Source organism: Takifugu rubripes, chromosome 10 (assembly GCF_901000725.2).
Source record: "Takifugu rubripes chromosome 10, fTakRub1.2, whole genome shotgun sequence".
In the NCBI taxonomy this organism is placed as follows: domain Eukaryota; kingdom Metazoa; phylum Chordata; class Actinopteri; order Tetraodontiformes; family Tetraodontidae; genus Takifugu; species Takifugu rubripes.
In genome coordinates, this window is record NC_042294.1 from 4115800 (window position 1) to 4133350 (window position 17551).

A 17551-nucleotide genomic window follows, 5' to 3' on the forward strand; every position below is an offset into this window, starting at 1 on the left:
ACACACACACACACACACACACGTAGAGCAGAGCAAATATTTAACATGAATAATATGCACGCCACTGTGGGGCCTTAACAGAGTGAAATAGGAAATATTCTATTGGATTTATGCAAAACTGACTTTATTGTTTTCTGCTCACCATCGATGTATCATGAAATACCGTTTATAATGTGAACATGTCATTCAGAAGCTGTTTTCAGCTGTTTCTAAGTATATATTTTGCACATATACTATTCTACAGACCTCATCAGGTATTCTGCTTGAACTGCTTGAGTGGCAGAATGTCATATCCATTAAGATCTTGGCTCAAAAGAGGGCTCTTTATGGATCAGAACCTCCACCAGCATCTCTTTCTGAGCAGCTGGATTTTTACTTAACCAACAGCTGCTTTTTCCTTCAATCTGTTTAATTTCTCCCCGAGGCTGAGTGAGTGCTGTCGGCTCTGGGCGCTGCAGGTGGTTCTTGAAATCAAGCTGCAGATCTTGTGATTCATCCATTTCACAATTGGACCTGCTCAAGCAACCGTAAATTAAGAGCTTAAATGTAGGAATTTTTTTGATCATATTTAAAAATCTTTCACTGAGATAGTATAATTTTATTTACAGGAGCAGGGGCGATGCAGGTAGAATCTCTTCAATGCTGCCTTCTGTCTTTTTCATCCTGAAAAACTGCAACAGGATCACAGTTCAGGTTTCAAAATGTGTTGAAATTTTGTGTAAATATCCTTGTTTCGTTATTCTGGACCTTTTTTGATGAGGCCAGCTCACCTGTGCATCCAAATGGTCCGAAATGTTGGAGGAGACGGGGCTGTCTTCTCTGCAGTGGTAGGCTTTGGGGGGCAGAGTGTGATGTAGGCTGTTTGAGAGGGCACTGAGCCTGAACAAGAGCTCATCCAATAAACTTTCAAATTCCTCAAAGTAATAAGTCTTGAGGAAAAGAAAGAAGGAATGTGTTTAGTTCATACCCAAAAATCACTTACAGGGGTGCTGGAAACCAAAAACGTAGAAGGAAGTTGCCTCAACTATAAACTAGTTTGCCCACATCTGTTTAAGAGATGTGCTATTACTACCTAGCGCCACTAGGACGCGCCTCGGATTCATTGCACTGTTGCTGGTCTGCAAAATACCATTCATTCATTCATTCATTCATTCATTCATTCATTCATAGCTAATATGAAATTTAGGTTTCACTTTAGAATCAAGGTTTATACCTTTTCTTCCACGTTGTCAACATGCAAATTTGTGGGCCTCCTCATGATGTAGCCAGCTAATTGCACTACAGTAAATTCATCCTCCCTATGGTGACATCTTCTAGCACTTGTGACCGCTGAGGAAACCACGGCCAACACCTACAAGACAATCAAAGGTCTGTCACATATCAATGCTACTGGCTTTTCCCCTGACAAATAATATAGTGGAGTCGATTTATACCGCTGCCATCCACACTAGAGTTGAGGACAGGTAAAATCCAGGGAAGAGGAAAGCACCCCAGGAGGAGTGGAGGTCATTTACAGCCCTCAGACCCCTGTGATGACACAGCAGAGACTGGAGGGAGCCAACAACTGTGCTGAAATTGTTGGAGCCTTGACCGAACAGGAGGTTCCCCATGCAAGACAGTGCCACCATCAGGATAATACCTGAAATCTGACGGTTTTGTAGAGCAACACATCACAGAAGAATTTCAGCTCCAACTTTGTATGTAACATAAAAGTATGACAATTATATTGCTGCACTGACGCATCTTATCATGAACTATAGTGTTTCAGTTCTGATGCATTTAGTGACTTGCTGTAGTTTACCATTGGCCAGAAAAGCTTGGCCAGTGAGCTGGCAAGGAGCTTAGCAGATGTGGCCATCGTCCTGAACACCCGCAGCACTATCAGAGACTTCAGCATGAGGAAGAAGAGCATCACGCCACGTAGAGAACGAATGTGCTGTCAGAATTTGGCATGGTCAGTTTTTTATTCCTACATTGCGGGTGAGCTTTTAACTGTGCTCATGACATGTTATTTCCTCACCTGTTCGCAGGTAGCGAGGAGACTGACATCAACATGACCCTCCTGCCTCTGCAGCAGCTTCCTAAACTCCAGGATCAGGACGGAGCCATAGATGCAGAAAATGTGGTACACCAGTGTCACTGTCAGCAAACCCACCTGAAAACAGAGAAAACATCTAAAAATCCATCATTACCAGAAGGTCAGGTTTGTAACTGGTTTGTACCCATTTGAATTTTTAAGTTATATGTTTAAAATAAACTCAACATTTTCATAAATAACCCAGCATAATCAGGAACATTGGATCCAATGCTGTGTGCTTTGACTTCATTACATCACCTGTATTAGCATAAGCGCTACAGGTTACTGTACCCTTTTAGGGCGCAGTGATCTTGTTTACACTGGCGGGTGGGTTTGCATGTGCTGGCCTGAATATGTGTACACATGTCAGTTGCTTGTCTGAGCATCTAAAAAATGCTGAGAAATATCAGCCCATTTCAATTTAGCAGACTAGTTTGATTGGAAGAAGTAGCTGGGGAGAGGGAAGTCTGGCTTCTTTTCTTAGGCTGCTGCCCCCGCGATCTGACCCCGGATAAGCGGTAGAGGATGGATGGATGGATAGTTTGATTGGTAAAAAGAGTTCTGTTTGAGGATAATTCTAAAAGCTAAGAGGAAGATGTATCCCATAGAGAGGACTGCCAGATTAGCTGTTATCACAGGTTGTAATAACAACGTCTGTGTGTAAATCCTGGTTGTAAATCCGGAACGAGCTGCAGGTGTTTCCAGCTGGTACTAATCTACGCATACAATCTATAAAAGTGTAATAAGAGTCTGTGTGTGCCTTTGGAATAAACTCACCTCCATCCAGTTGCAGGGTGCCTTCCAGTATCCCATAATCCCTTGCTGCCCGAGAGTGTGCACTTGATCACAGAGTTGCAGCAGAGAAAACAGAATGTAGAGAAGCTGGAGCGAGGAAGGAAAACATGGAGGAAGGAGTAGAAATTTTATAAAAATGGAAGTTCTGAGTGATTTTATGTATATATTTACTTTATTGTTGATTCAGGATTTATGACCCTGTTGGTTGGTAACTTTTTACAGACAAAAGGTTATCACCTGCAACACCATGACAACATAGTCCCACAGAGCAGGAGTGTGATACACCCGAGCTGTGTGGACCTCAGCAGAAGGCTGCATGACTCCAGTTAGCCTCTGCTCAGCAAGCATGGTCACACTGGTGAACCGGTTGGACGCAGGGCTGAACAAAGTGAACCGGAGCTTCACAGTCGAACATCTGTTCAACCAGCCACTAGAATGCAGGGCTTTTAATATGGACAGAGCATCAGATCTTCAGGAGAGCAGAGGACAGTAAGAATAATGATAAAGATGGCTGCTTATACACTTTGGCAGATATTAATAATCTTTTCCATCTTTTCTGTTTCCCACTTTTTATAGCCGAGGCTAACAGTAGCATTAGTTCCAATGTGGCAGTCTGGGTGAATACGTGTCTTTGCACACATCAGTGTAGAACCCGGGACATCCAATTTTCTGCTTAGCTTCAGGGAGGTCCAAAGTCTTTTTAATAAAAGATTCACTGCAGAGTCCTGAAAATTAATCAGAATCATACAACAAATTAATGAAATGTGAAATGACGACACCTAGAGGATACTTTGTACAAAACACCTCTGTGACCACACAAGCAACTGATTAAGTGCATGTGATCACAGTACTATTGATTCATTTGATTAGTCACATAAACATTTACCCCTTTTATCAAACATTTTAAAACCAAAATGTTCTTAAAGAATTATCTCTTTTTATTTACCTGACTGTAAAATGAGCAGGACTCTACTATCTTCCAGAGGATCGGCTCTCCAATTAAAACGTGTGACTGTTGGAATTGAAAAGTAGCGGCTGAATTGTGAAAAATTGTGAAATTGTCATCTGAACACTTAATTGTCATCTGAACACTCTGCATCCTACCTGAGGTGCAGCTGAAGCGTCCTTGTACAGTAAATCAAGATTTGACTGAGCCCACTTCCACCAGTCCTCATGTGTGTGTATGGACATAAATGTGTTGTCATGTCCTCTGCTAAAATACTTAGCATGAGTTTGATTTATATTTGGTGGACGGAGGTGCAGAAAATCATTTACATGCAAATATTACCTCGTGAACTTCTTCCTAATAACGTTTCCCAGGTGATGCTGGTCAGTAAGTGAGTTGTTCTGGAGTATACACAGCATTAGGAAAAGCATGGAGCCACAGAAAAACAAATCCCTGAACAACACAGAGAAAAAAAATGGAAATGACACACTAACAAGTGAAGGTCAGACCGGAGACAACAAGACACACCTGATGGTTTTCAGGAGAACAGCATCCCGTCGTCTCTCTCTGCGGGATTTCCTTAATTCCACCAGAGTTGGAGGACAAACCAGACGCAGGTAGCGGAGACGCTGGCGAGCTCTTAGCAGCTGTCACAGTAGACAGACTTTTAATATGCGGTAAATGAGGACAGGATGTCAAAAAGTGGAGTTGATATTCACCTTAGCAAGATCTGAGGATCCATTAGCTGAAAAATTAGACTGTAAATTTGTTGGACAGTTTGACAGTTCAAACTGACCTTTAGTGGAAAAACTGTGAAAATCTGCCCTTTCCTTGTACCAAAGGGAAACAATCACTGCTGCTGTCATTATCTAGAAAAAGAAAATGCAGTCTGAATGAACTGCATTTGTGATTGTGTGAGGAATGACTGCTTTGCTGGTTTCAGGTTACCACGGCTGGCTGGATGAGGAAGATGCAGGATGTCAGAGAGAAGAACAGCGAGTGTATCCACAGGAGGACCTGACTGCCGCTCAACCTAAAACACAAGCAAACAACTAAGTAATATGGACTCGCAGATATGGACTCCCAACCTACCCTGATATCATCAGACTGCACTACCTGTTTCCCAGTATTGCAGCGTACACCAGGCACAAGATGCACAGTAACACAGACAAGGCCCATGCCAAACAGTGACACCAGTGAGATACTGGTCTGAGCCCACTTTGTTGTTGCACATACACCTTTTGTTTTTCATGAGATGCTTTTATTCCCTCTTCATTGCCCACCTTCAGGGCAGACTGCTGAGATGAACCATCAATTGTTGAAAGAACATCTGTGAGGAAAAATGGCAAAGAAGGAAACCTGTGCTTATAAAACCATGATGTGCTATTTTCCTCCTGTATAACTGCACTTTTGCTGAGAAAGATGCGTTTCCTAAGCGCTAAGCAGAAAACATAACTTTCCTTGTGGAAAATGCTGCAGAATCTCACCTTCAGAAGAATCATTTGTTTGATGGATTTCTAAGTGTGTGAGCTTGATCTCACGCAGCCGAAACAGGAAGGATAAGGAGAGGACTGCGGGCAGCACTAGCAGTGCGCTTACCACCCCGGTCTTAACGGAAAGAGCGGATACATCAATCATGGCCACATCAAACTGCAAAGAAGAGAAAATTATTGGTAACACATTCAGGATCCAACATTGGGAGTCGACTTTGACCAACCTGATCCTCCATTTTCAATATGACAGCAATGTTGACAGCAGCATATCCCAACAGTAGCAGCAAGCTCACACAAAGCCTTTGCTTGTGAGTGAATGGGTTAGGATGGGGGCAGCTGAGCACTGACATCCAGATGTGATAGTCTGCCAGGTAGTCATGCAGCTTGAGCCGCAACAGCTGCAAAGAATTAAATTTGGATAGAAAGTTACATAAGAGAGGACTCTACGACGGAGGTGAACTGTACATTGGAGCACCTCAGCAAAAGTTATTCCCTGCTCGCACACCCGCAGCGTTCTCTCCACCTGACCGTCGTCTTTGTCCACAGCCAACCAGCACTGAGCCACAAAGAGCCATTTGTTCACGGGCCCTGGGCTCACCTGTACACCAATGAGATGACCATCAATCAAAAACCTGAGCAGCAGGAAGCAACATGTTCACAGACAGCCACAGCTCACCTCACACACCTCTACTTGCTTGAGGTACCAGCTTGGAGAGGATCCAGAGTTGTCATGCCAGATGTGAACCCCCCACACTGGTCCCAAACTGTCTGCTGCACTGTGGCATCGACACCAGAGAATTAATTTAAATCTACAATTATTTAGCAACAATGTTGTCAATGTGCATTTTACCTTAAAATAAAGGTGTCCTGAGAGTTCCTCTTGAACAGAGTGCATTCTGGAACTTGTAGTTCTTTTGTCTGTGAAACTGCATCTTCACCATACAGCACAATGTAGACCTGGTAAATACACAATAAAAAAATCAACAACTAGCCTTTAACAGAATCTGCAATGTAACCAGAAGGAGTTAATGATGGACTTCGAGTTCAAGCAACTGTAATAAAGCAATGGTAGTGTGTTTAAAAAGATTCAAAAGTATAGCAAATTTTCATTATGTTTCTGCTTCTAAATATTTGGGACACATTCACATCAGTTCTATCAGCTGATCTTCTTAATGCAAAATCTCACATCATATTGTCACAGTCACTGTGAAAAAAACAAGCAAACTAATGCTAGATTGTTTCTTTCTCTATCACAGAAGGTCCAGGTGGGAGTGGTATCTGGACTTGAGACATCAGACAAGTTGAGCACTTCAAGAATGATATCAGTCATTAGATCTTCTGCCTGGAGCAGATTCAGGTATTCATTTAGAATTGTGAACATGAACAGGACACGGTGTTTGTGTCTTCTTGGTGCTGCTCATTCAGTCCACTCAAGGATCACAGTGGCTCAGCGGCTCCAGGATGTCAGTCCTGTATGGGCTTGCCAGCTTCTGCTGTTCTCTGGCTCCTGCTAATGAACCACCAGGCCCCCATGCTGGAGTCAGTTTGATAATGAGCTCATAAAAAGTGATTTTGTGGGCTCTGGCAGTGCTCCCCTAATTCCACCTCACACATGGTGCGTAACATGTCCTAAAACATTAATTAAACAGTTACATAGGAAGCACAACACTCTACCTTTGCACTCATGCATGCTGCCGAGCAGGGCCCGGTGTGGATTGTAACAGCATAGAGATATTGGTCATGTGGACAGTTGTCAGAAAGGTGGTGGACTCTCTGGTTCTCCTCAGAAATGGCATCGGCTCTCTTGCAAGCCACCCACCCCGGGACGTACGGACACACACAGAGCAGCAGCACGCATAGCACTGTCAAATTACTGGGCATGCTGAAGTAGAGGAGAGGGAGAAGGGAGACAGTGGATAACCAACAATGCAACAAGAGACCCAATGCACTCGTATCTGCTGAAAAACAGTCACTCTGATTTGACCACCTGAACAAGAGATTCACGTCGGAGGTGTCATAGCTGCTGTGGATCTCCTGCTGCACCACCGTCGTGGGCCTCAGCTGGTTACAACTGAAACAAGATTACCATATTTGTTACGTGGGAAACGCTGCCTACATGTGTGCGAGTTTAAGCTGCCCTTCTATGATGTACCTGCAGTTGACTGATGCAGTTGCATCCGTTTGCATTGTTCGGCAGCTGCTGTGAGTCCAGAACCCCTGTTGGGCATCCCAGGACAAACACACACTGCTGTCCACTCTGAAACTGTACCTGACCTGTTTGCTCACATCCTTGCGTCTGGCAGATTTTGCAAAATCAGCATTCAGCAGGGCCAGATAACCAACCCCTGCAGCTGCAAATTTATAGAGTGAATAATACTAATCATAAGGCAAAGAGACTTTTTCTGTCTCAAGTCATGTGTTCTTACTGCTGAGGACCGATGTGGGCAGAGTGAGTATCACAGTGTTGCCCTCCCAGCGGTGCGTCCTGCTCAAATGGTGCATGCTGGGAGTCGGCCTCTCAAACATCCTACCACAACAGTTCAGCTTCAGTTAAACTTCCAGATTTCCTGCTTTTGACTCAAAAACTAGCGGCCGACAACCCGAGTCAGCTTACCTGAAGAGCAGCATGATGGGAAACACCTTGTTGGGTGGTGGCCTGAAATGCACCCTCAGCTGAATGGCGTGCTGCAGGTGCTCCTGGGTGATGTTGAAGCTGTGGTAGTCGACCTGCCTGTGCTGCAGGATGTGCTGATGCTCAGAGGTCTAATGGAGGACAAATGAGGTATTTTGACTCAAATGGTAGAAAATAGAAGAAAAATGAAAACCTGAGAGGAATTCCAAACATTTTTTTCTCGTGGTTGTTCTTGGAGCTCAATGGTTACTGGCTCAATGAGGGAGAAATCTGGGATCTTTCTCCTTGTGCTGCACTGGTACAGATTCAAGTCAACCACAGGTCCATTCAGCTAGATTAAAAGAATAAAACACTGACTTATACTCAATACTGAAGAAGCCTTACTATTGACAGTGGCCACCTGTAATCTCACCCTTTCGTGATGGCGAGCCCAGGTGAAAGGGCTGAGGCTGAACTCAATCAGTATGGCGAGCACGCACGGCTGACTCGGCCTACTCTCGGTTTCTCCTCTGTGATGAACATGCAGACGCAGGAGGAGGGAGTCTGGCAGGTAGAGGGCCGCTAAATTCCCACTGATGACTGGGGCGGTCTGGTTCTGGCGCCTGCCATGTAAAACAATGAGGTGGCTGTTGACTCGATGCTCCTGGACCTCATGAAGCAAGATGTACTTCTGGAAATTAAAAGGAAAAGGTAGTCAGATGTATGGAGGTCAGCATAGAAGTAAGAAGTTGAGTGCTCAACTTAGTTTTCTCTCACCAGCATCAGGTCTGCAGTCACCTCTAGAACATCAGTGACAAGCTGGACCACATGCTGAGCTGAAAGTGGCTCCTCTAATTCACAGCTGTTGATAATGGACCGACCCTTTCTGATGTTCTCCTCTTGTAGGTCAGCTTCTAATTCTCCATTAGCATCAACTCTTCTGGATATTCTGGTTCTGTTACCTCTGACGGTAGCTTGCAGGCTGTGTGAGAGCAGAGCCACCAGCGTGTTGAGGGTCTGTTGGTCCAAACTGAACTGAACTGAGGTGCCGAACTTTGAAAACCGTCGCGAAATGGCCTGAATGTGACCCGTCACTCGTCTTGCACTCACTAAAGTCACCTAAATGGGGAAAAAGGCAAATAAATTAAATATTTGTCAGACTTGTGATGAAATTTGATGCTTGATAGAGTTTCAGAGTTTTCAATTTTCAAGGAAATAATTGCTGTTTTAATCTCTGATAATGAAAAAAAATCCCCAACAACATGTGCAGTAAATATCCACTAAAGTTACAAATCCCTAAAGCTTTTAAATAAAGTATTCTAAATCTAAAACACCAGCTTCACAGGTGTATAGATCAGCAGAAAATGGAATACATGTCCCGTAGATTCTGAATAAACTATGAAATGAGATGGAGCTCCTCTTACTTGATTTGTAACTTGTAAAAGGTTTCTGAGAATGTTGATGTTGTCCTCCATTGATTCCTGTAGGATTACGTGACATGTTGTGTAGCTACTGTGGAAAAGACTTTCATACTTCACTCTTGGTACCTGTTCTTCACTCTCAAGTTGACACGTTGTGCAAATCAGCACATTGCGTGCACGTCGTTGCGCTCGGGTGTTGCTGCCGTCCTCCAGGCTGAGCCTGTTCAAGATGGCGGTTAGGAGACTGATGTAGTTACGGATCTCTGCACTGTTTCCAAGCGGCAGAAGAGCTGACAGGTTCCTCAGACCCGATTCCGATCTGCATAAGCAACACAACTACATATCAGGACGGATCTCTCCAGTATTAGATATTAAGCGGTTGAGGTTTTTTTTTTTTATATATAACTATAAATATTTCTCACAGCTCCAAATCAGGATCAAGATGAGATGAAGAGGCCTCCCTGGAGAAATGGGGTAGAACTTGGACACTGACAGGACAGGGTGTAGTGACTGTCCCATATGTGCTGCTTCTAATCTCTGTATAAATAGTTACTGAAGGCAAAAACACCCCGGTCACTGGTTAACGTACACACATGATCTGTGCGAGCATGTGAAAGCTAGTCAAGAGACAGAGAGAAGTTACCTTTATAGTCATCAAGGGGGTCTCCAGAGGGCAGACTGAAGTAGTACTGATAGTCTGTCCCCTGGTACAGCGTCCTGGGTGCTGGGTCTGCTACACGGATGCTGTACTTGTATGTTAAATCCTTCGGCACATATAAACAAACATTTGAGGGTGGACAGGTAGGTAGAATGCTTTAAAAACCACAAATGGAGAGAAAATAGGCCAACTTTGTCTTATGTTGTGCTGATTCTGTAACATTTCAACCTTGTCTGTGAACATGCAACTAAAAACTAATGAGGATCAGTTCTGAATATATAAAATCTACTGAAATACCTCTTTTCCTGAGGCACAGAAGATGCTGAAATGTGTAAATAACTCAAGTCCTTTGGCTGGTTGCACCTGACACATCATTCCATCTGGAACAGGGTTGGTTTGGAAGAACAGCTGCGTCCGTCCCAGAACGCTGTCATGAGATCCTGAGTGTAGAAGTCAGGATATAAATGTCCTTTACCACTTTACTGGATATGTAACTGTTGAGGTTTCATTCTGAAACTTACGGGCAGTGACCTCCAACATATATCGGCTGCCATGATTCAGACTGAAGGGTCTCAAGCTAAGCAAAGATGATGAGGTTCCTGGATATATAGCAATATTCATGTTAACTATTGAAACAGATGTTGAGGAAGAAAAAAAACTCTAAATTCTATAACACCTGTATAAGTGTAGGAATCAAAAACTTCTGCTTCCACTAGCTCACGAGATAAATCCAGCAAGATGGGCTCCCGGAAAACAACTGATGGTCTGGAATCTACCAGATTACTCCCCTCATCTTCATGTTCTTCTGGATCAGGCACTAAATCTTCTGGACCGAGCAATTCACGGTCTTCACCTGAGACTTCCAAATATCAACAATTTGGGATTGCCCTTGATTTTTGAGCAAATGCAGACATTAGTGGTACCTGTGGGCCTTCCAGCTGAAATGCCTGCGTGTCCTTCTTCTGCACTCATCAAGTGGATGTCCAAAGCTGAATCTTAAAGAGAATCATATTGATTAGACCTAAAAAAAACAACCTGCAAGGATAATGCAGTATGGCTGCATTTGTATTGTGTCAGAAAAAAAACAACTTGTTCCTAAGGCGTAAGAGAATGGTCGCAGAGCATTATGGGCAAACATATCGGATTAAAGATGATAACTGCACAGAGACGTTCAGATCTATGAGTATGTGTTCCTTGGACCCATGTGGCCTTTTCTCACCTGGTTGACCATCCAGCTGAACACTCTCAGAGACAGGAAAAGAGAAATCCCAGTCAGCAGAAGACCCGGGATCTACTGGAAATCCACTGATATTGCTGTGCTCATACTGATCAGAATCCAGGATGCCGCTCTGGTCATGACCAGGGGGCATGAACAGATGGTCTTGAGGGTCAAACCCCCCCAGAAAGGGCTCCTCACCTGTACACGTGTTTGATGTTTCATTATAAATGACACTTCAGCATATAGAATATTTTAGATTTATATTTACAGAAAGAGAAGATTTCCAGAATGGAATATCAAAGCTTGCAGCATCAATGAGGTTACTGTACCTGACCTTGGTGGCAAAGATGACTTCTTTCTCTCATTTTTTGACAACAGGCTGTCATTTGGCATTTTTAGGCTTTTTACTCTAGTCTTAAAGACTTTCTCAAACCCGGAGACGACAGCTGAGTCACTGCTGGCAGCAGAGTACTGTGAAGCTTCTGCCGACAGGGTACTGAGATCCACTGTGTGACAAAGCGGATCTGCAACACGAGATTGTGAAAACAATGTTGCTTTGCTTTAAACATGTAATCCAGGTTTTTAGCTTTATTTATTTAGTTAGGTTTTAACTATTTCCTTCTTATTGTTTTACCTTCCAGGAGAGGCTTGGAAGATGCATTGACCAAGTAAAGACTCCAGGTGAGCTGAATGTGTTCTGGGGCAACATCGCAACCGTCACACAAGGCGCTAAAGGTGAACGACTGATCCCAGTTTACACGGTCTCCCTGACACTGGGAGCACAAAACCGATGCCTTCCTGCACAGAAATAATAGCGGTAATTTGCAATTTTGCTTTTTTAAGGGGTCGTCAACTATTTCGTTTGGGGGATTTTGTATTTGTGGTGGATTTTCTGTATTTTTCTAATCATCACTGAGTCTTCGGTACTGCATGATGCTTGGTCCTCTGGGAGTCCAGCTGCTTGTCTCTTTAAATCACCAGACAGTTCTCTCACAGCTAACTTTCTCCATCTGATTTATTGAAACTGACGACCAGTTACTCTGGTGTACATCTTGTTCTAAAGCCTTTAGCGCTTGGCTGTTCAAGATTCCATGATTCCTTCTTCTATTTTCAGTTTGTAATTTTATTCTATTTGGTTTTTAAAGCCTCACCTGATTACATTGGGTGTAAGTGTGATGAAGATCTCTGATGAAGATGAACGCTCACTGCTGAAAACTGTGAGCACAAAGCGGAACTGGTCAAAGGGTTGCTTCAGGACACCAGCAGGAAATTTAAGCACGGGAGATGATATTGGAATATCTGTGTGGAAACAGGAGCTGGAAATGGAGCTGATGGGTTCACACGTCCACTGGAAGCTAAAAGAATAGGTAAACTGTGAACTTGGAGGTGTTTTTGAGCCAAATTAATCCAGAACATCTACCTACCTGACTGGGTTCAAGGGGAAGTCTGGGTCATAGGATTTCTGCCCATCCAATGATACCACAGTGTTCCTGCTCACAAAGATGTTGGTGCCCCCCTGGATGGAGGCCACGGGGGAACTCGGGATCACCTGCACTCTCACGCTGTAGTTACTATACACCACACTGTCTATGATCTGAACCTGTAGCATAATCAAGCAACAGTTGAAAAAATTCGACAAGGAGAAGAATTCATTCTTGTAAGAAACCAAGAATCCAGTGCCTTTGCGACTGCAGTGTAAATGTCGTAATCCAGGAGGTAGCCAGGAAGTGTGAGGGTCTGTCTGTGGGTGTCGATGGCAGGCAGAGGGAACACCCACCCTGCAGAGTCCAACAAGATCCAGCTGTAATGAAGCCCACCTGAGCCACAGTCAAACTCTCGCTCATAGGTCACTCCCACACGGATAACCTCGTACCGCCGCACCTTGGTGGACAGGTCACAATGATTAAGAAGTGTAATTTTTCCTGAAGTACAAATCAAAACTACTGAAAACCAAATATTTATATTTCTGTTACCGCTAACTTTTACTCTACTACAACCAGATTTAACAGATTGTTACAACCAGATTTAACAGATTGTTAACAGATTTACACAAAAATATTAAGGTGTGAGGGATACTTTTTAAAAAAAAGGTGTGAGGGGTACTTTTTTAAAAAAAAATTTTTTACATTAATACAAGGTCTAAGGCCCATGTGACAGTTTTGCTACCTGCAATTTGGAGGGGCCCATGTTTTTGACTGGTGGTGGCTGACAGGGCTGTGTCACAACAAAGATGTGGCTGCTCAGAGAGACTGAGCTGACCAGGTTGAAGACAGTCACCGTCACTCTGAACTCTCCCGTCCTGCAGACAGTAAAATATGTGCACACAATTTCACATTTTCAGTTGATATCATTTTTAAAAATGGGGATTCACAAAGCAATGGAGTGACGGAGGCCAGAAAAACAGTTCACAGTAAGATACATTTGCTTACATTTGGAAGATGTGCTTCTCTGTACTGTGTCCAGGCCTTGAAAACCCGTCTCCAAAACTCCACAGGAAGCTCAAATCAGTTCCTGCGCTGACCCAACAATTCATCATCACCGTGTGGTTCAGCAGGACAGACACCTGGTGCTGCAGCCTGTTGAGTCTAACTGGTCTCTGGATGACCAGTGGAAACACGTCGGTGGCGATCTGCGTCCCTCCTCTTAACACGACCAAAACGACATCATACCTGTCATAAAACAGTAAGACTTTTACAGTTCTACAGAATCCTGTTTATAAAAATTGGTTGTTGTTTCTTTGTCTCTGACCTGCCAGGTTTTCTATATTTATTGGTGATGGTCCCTGAGGTGGTTCTGGTTAAAGTGGAGTCACCGAAGTCCCAGAGGAACTCCACAGAGTCGGGTTTATCTTCGGACAGTGCCAGAAATGTCACCGCAGCGTTTGTGGGATAAACCTGCTTCGCTGTATAAATCTTTACTGTGTGGGGACAAAAGACAAAGTATTTGGATTTTAATCTCAGGTTTTTAGTTTAAACTGCAACAGCTTTAACCATGTCAGCTGGTGCTGGATAACTGTCCTCACTCCTCACCGCTGCCAGTTAGGCTCGTGCTGGTAGGTGTCGACCATGTTGGATTCACAGGTGATAAAGACTTTCTTCTCCTCATCACAGCCTTCCTCGTGTGGTTGAAAATGAAAACGGCCTCTCCAGCCCCCGCCTCTCCTGCAGAGCAGCTGCTCTTTCTAAAAACAAAATCGTTTCACATATTTTGAAATTTACCGTTTTGAGTTTTAATGGAGGTTTTCTCTGCTCTTTGAGTCTCCATACTCAGCTTTCAGTGCAGGATCGAAGGAAACCAGAAGCTTTGTGACGGTAAACAGCTCCACATCTGTGCAAAGGTCAGTCGCAGAGGTCAACTGACTCTCTGACACCTTTAGTGAGACCTCAGTAAAACATTTGTGCAGAGTGAAACAATATTTAAAAATATGTTTTTTTCCCATAACTATACATTTCTAAATTTTATTCTTCGCTTATTTTACAACAAAGGCCAATCTGTCAAATGATTTTAAAATATTTAATACAATACTATTTTTAGGAATAAAGTTTCATTTTTTTAACAAATCCAGGTAATCTGACTTTAATCAGGGTGATTACAATAAAATTTCCTTTTTATTTTCTTTTTTAGAAATGGAAAAGGGTCACAATTAGAATTAAATTACTTTGGCCAGAAGTTACTTGTGAGAAGGAAAAAGATTTTTTTTTAATCTAAGATGTTTTTTCTTTCTTACTCTAAATTTTTCTGGTGTTTATACTTCTAACTTCTTTGTTAAAACAGTTAATATCTTTTATTTTTAGCCTTTTTATAAATTTGTCATCATATAATAGCCTTCTGTATTGACAATAAGACACTCTTAATATATCACTAACCTCATGCTCAAAAACAAACACTTCTGAATTTCGTGTAGAGGATAAAGGTGTCTTAATAAACCCCCCAAATCCAAGGGATTTTAAATGACAACTTTATCTTCCAAATGAAATTCAGATTATCAGATTATCCTAAACATCTTCGACCAAAAGTATTCATCTAAAGTTGTGTTCTGTCACTTACCAACGTGCTGTTCAGACACCCACCCTTAAGAAGGTGCAGGAATCTGATTTCTGAGAGAAATTGACACAGAGAAAAAGTAAACTAACTCAGTTCAGCTTGTATCACTTTCTCTGACCTCCAATCAGATATCGGGACAAAAGAGGCCTCATCTACCACATTGACGTTGACATGAAATGACCTTTGACCTTCATCTGTTCTGAAATGCAGCAGTGACATAAGTGTGTGCTTGTCCCCTCAGACCCAGAATGATTTGGACTGCAACAATATTAACATGCTCCACAACAGACAGTTGCAGTGCAGTTATCAATTTTCATATATCCGATCTATATTTTTAATTTAAGAAATGTGTGTAAAACACTATTTTTCTTATTAAAACTAGCAAGTTATGAATGCTTTATTGTGCTATAGAACATAGGGTTGTTTTTTTTATGTTAATTGAGAATCCAGATGATTCCTATTATATCATTGTTTAGGCTTTTTAACTGCAGTTTAGCACAATAGCTTCAATTAAATGACAGTTGACAAATATGTGCACAAGTTTTTCTTCTTTCTTATTGCACATTTGAAAATGTAGACTTATTTTGATCATAGATAATATGAAATTGTAGAAAATGTCATGAGTTACAGTATCATCCTGACAGATTTTCGCAAATCATTGTAAAACATGCAAAATGGACCTCTGCTGACTGTGAAAATTAGATTTATTTTGCTTGAGAAATTACACCTTTTTTCCTGAAAAAGAGTATTGTTACAAAAACAACACAAACTATATTTTTAGACATTACCTGTAGGCGGGTTTGAATCTGAAATCTTCACAACAGAAGCACTGTGGAGGATAAAACAGATGAAGACTGAACCTGTCCGACTCCAGAGAGGAGAGGACAGCAGGGAAGACATGAGAGACACACGCAAGATCGCATCTATCACATATCTGAATTTAGACTCATTTAACTGAATGGACATGCTGCGATCTCACCTTCGTCTTTCCTCTCTGTCACCTCCTCTGGAAGACGTGTGGAAGCCCTCACCGGCCACTAAAGCGTAGCGCCAGTTTCCACAGTAACACCTCTCAGACGTCAACACTGCAAACTGGTACCTTCGACAGCAAACATCTTAATGTATGATCCACAAATGCCAATTAATCGGTCTATTGGTTTATTATTTCAGTTTAAGCATGTAGGATACCAAACTCGGCTTTTACAAGTGATGTCACTGCACATTTAAATACATCATACATACAACAGATATAGATGTTTAGAAATAATATAAACTTTCAAGCTCAGTTGGGATACGAAATGGGTCTGCGTCATATGTTTATGATGTTTTGAACAGATTAAGTAAAATGCTAAAATATTTCAACCGGCATATTTAGAACGGACTCTTGCGCCTTAATTTGAACAGATTTTAATGTTACTCATCATATAAAGAGCTAATTTGATTAAAATGGTCAGCTGAATGGTTCTGCATTTACCCCTTTTTCAGACAGCACGCAGAGCAGTTTGCTGGGTCAAGGTCATCCTCTGCAGGACATCTAGAAGCTTCAAGGATCCCGCTGGTGCCGACGCAAAACGCTGACCACGGTGAATTGCTGTTATTTACCGCCGGGACTGTCAGCGATACCCCGGGTAGCTGCAGTGAAATGAGCCCAAATATAAGAACGTCGTACATGTCGGAGGCCGCAGAAGCTCCACTGGACAGAGAGAGCGCGACTGATCTGGAGTTTCAGGTGGGAAAAGGCGAAGAATGGAACGGAAATTCATCTCAGGCTCTGTGCTTTCAATACGTGTTAGAGAGATGGGAACACAAAGGAGGAGTGTGTGCAAATGAAGGAAAGATTAGCGATACCTTGAGAGTTCGGGGTTGTGCTGCTGTGCGTTTCTTACGGGTTAATGTTAACCTGAGTAGTTTCAGCTTTCTAAAAATTAAATGAAGTATTTCCAGCCAGTAAGTCTGCGTTACGTTCAAAGGCGATGTTAATTTGATACAAAAGTGTAAGAGTCATGTTATTAGGCCAATAAACATGTATTCATTATTGAAAATAATGCAATCTGCCTTATTTTAAATAAATTTTATCCCGTTGATTGAGACAAAATAGGTGAGTGACAGATGCGTAATTACGCGTTCATTCATGTTATTTATGAGTGGTGTCCAAACAGTGATTCACGTACCATAACCTCATCCCCGACTAGCGTGGCGAGAACTTCGCTGGACCCGAAAACTGGCCTCAGGTCCACCAAAACCTTTAGCTAAGGGAGATTTAGACACCAATTCCAATAACTGCTAA

General features: G+C 42.6%; 1 protein-coding gene across 1 annotated transcript; it reads right to left on the minus strand.

The window, feature by feature from the left end:
• Positions 1-39: 39 nt before the first annotated feature.
• Positions 40-16940, minus strand: pkd1l1 (polycystin 1 like 1, transient receptor potential channel interacting). The gene is given in 53 exon segments (XM_029843129.1): positions 40-513; positions 607-671; positions 771-929; positions 1214-1351; positions 1434-1646; positions 1802-1936; positions 2021-2155; positions 2855-2959; positions 3110-3341; positions 3440-3597; positions 3819-3884; positions 3977-4085; positions 4161-4271; positions 4347-4465; positions 4538-4687; positions 4767-4851; positions 4935-5260; positions 5262-5468; positions 5536-5709; positions 5787-5909; positions 5988-6087; positions 6162-6268; positions 6986-7193; positions 7299-7382; positions 7464-7662; positions 7738-7838; positions 7926-8074; positions 8155-8274; positions 8356-8613; positions 8700-9041; positions 9347-9403; positions 9470-9662; positions 9766-9895; positions 9987-10107; positions 10299-10441; positions 10523-10600; positions 10678-10860; positions 10925-10996; positions 11221-11418; positions 11550-11744; positions 11855-12018; positions 12372-12575; positions 12645-12820; positions 12901-13101; positions 13387-13519; positions 13650-13889; positions 13969-14137; positions 14250-14401; positions 14487-14602; positions 15268-15317; positions 16053-16093; positions 16244-16363; positions 16739-16940. Coding segments are annotated over 53 exon segments (8028 nt in total). The 5' UTR covers positions 16936-16940; the 3' UTR covers positions 40-296.
• Positions 16941-17551: the final 611 nt, after the last annotated feature.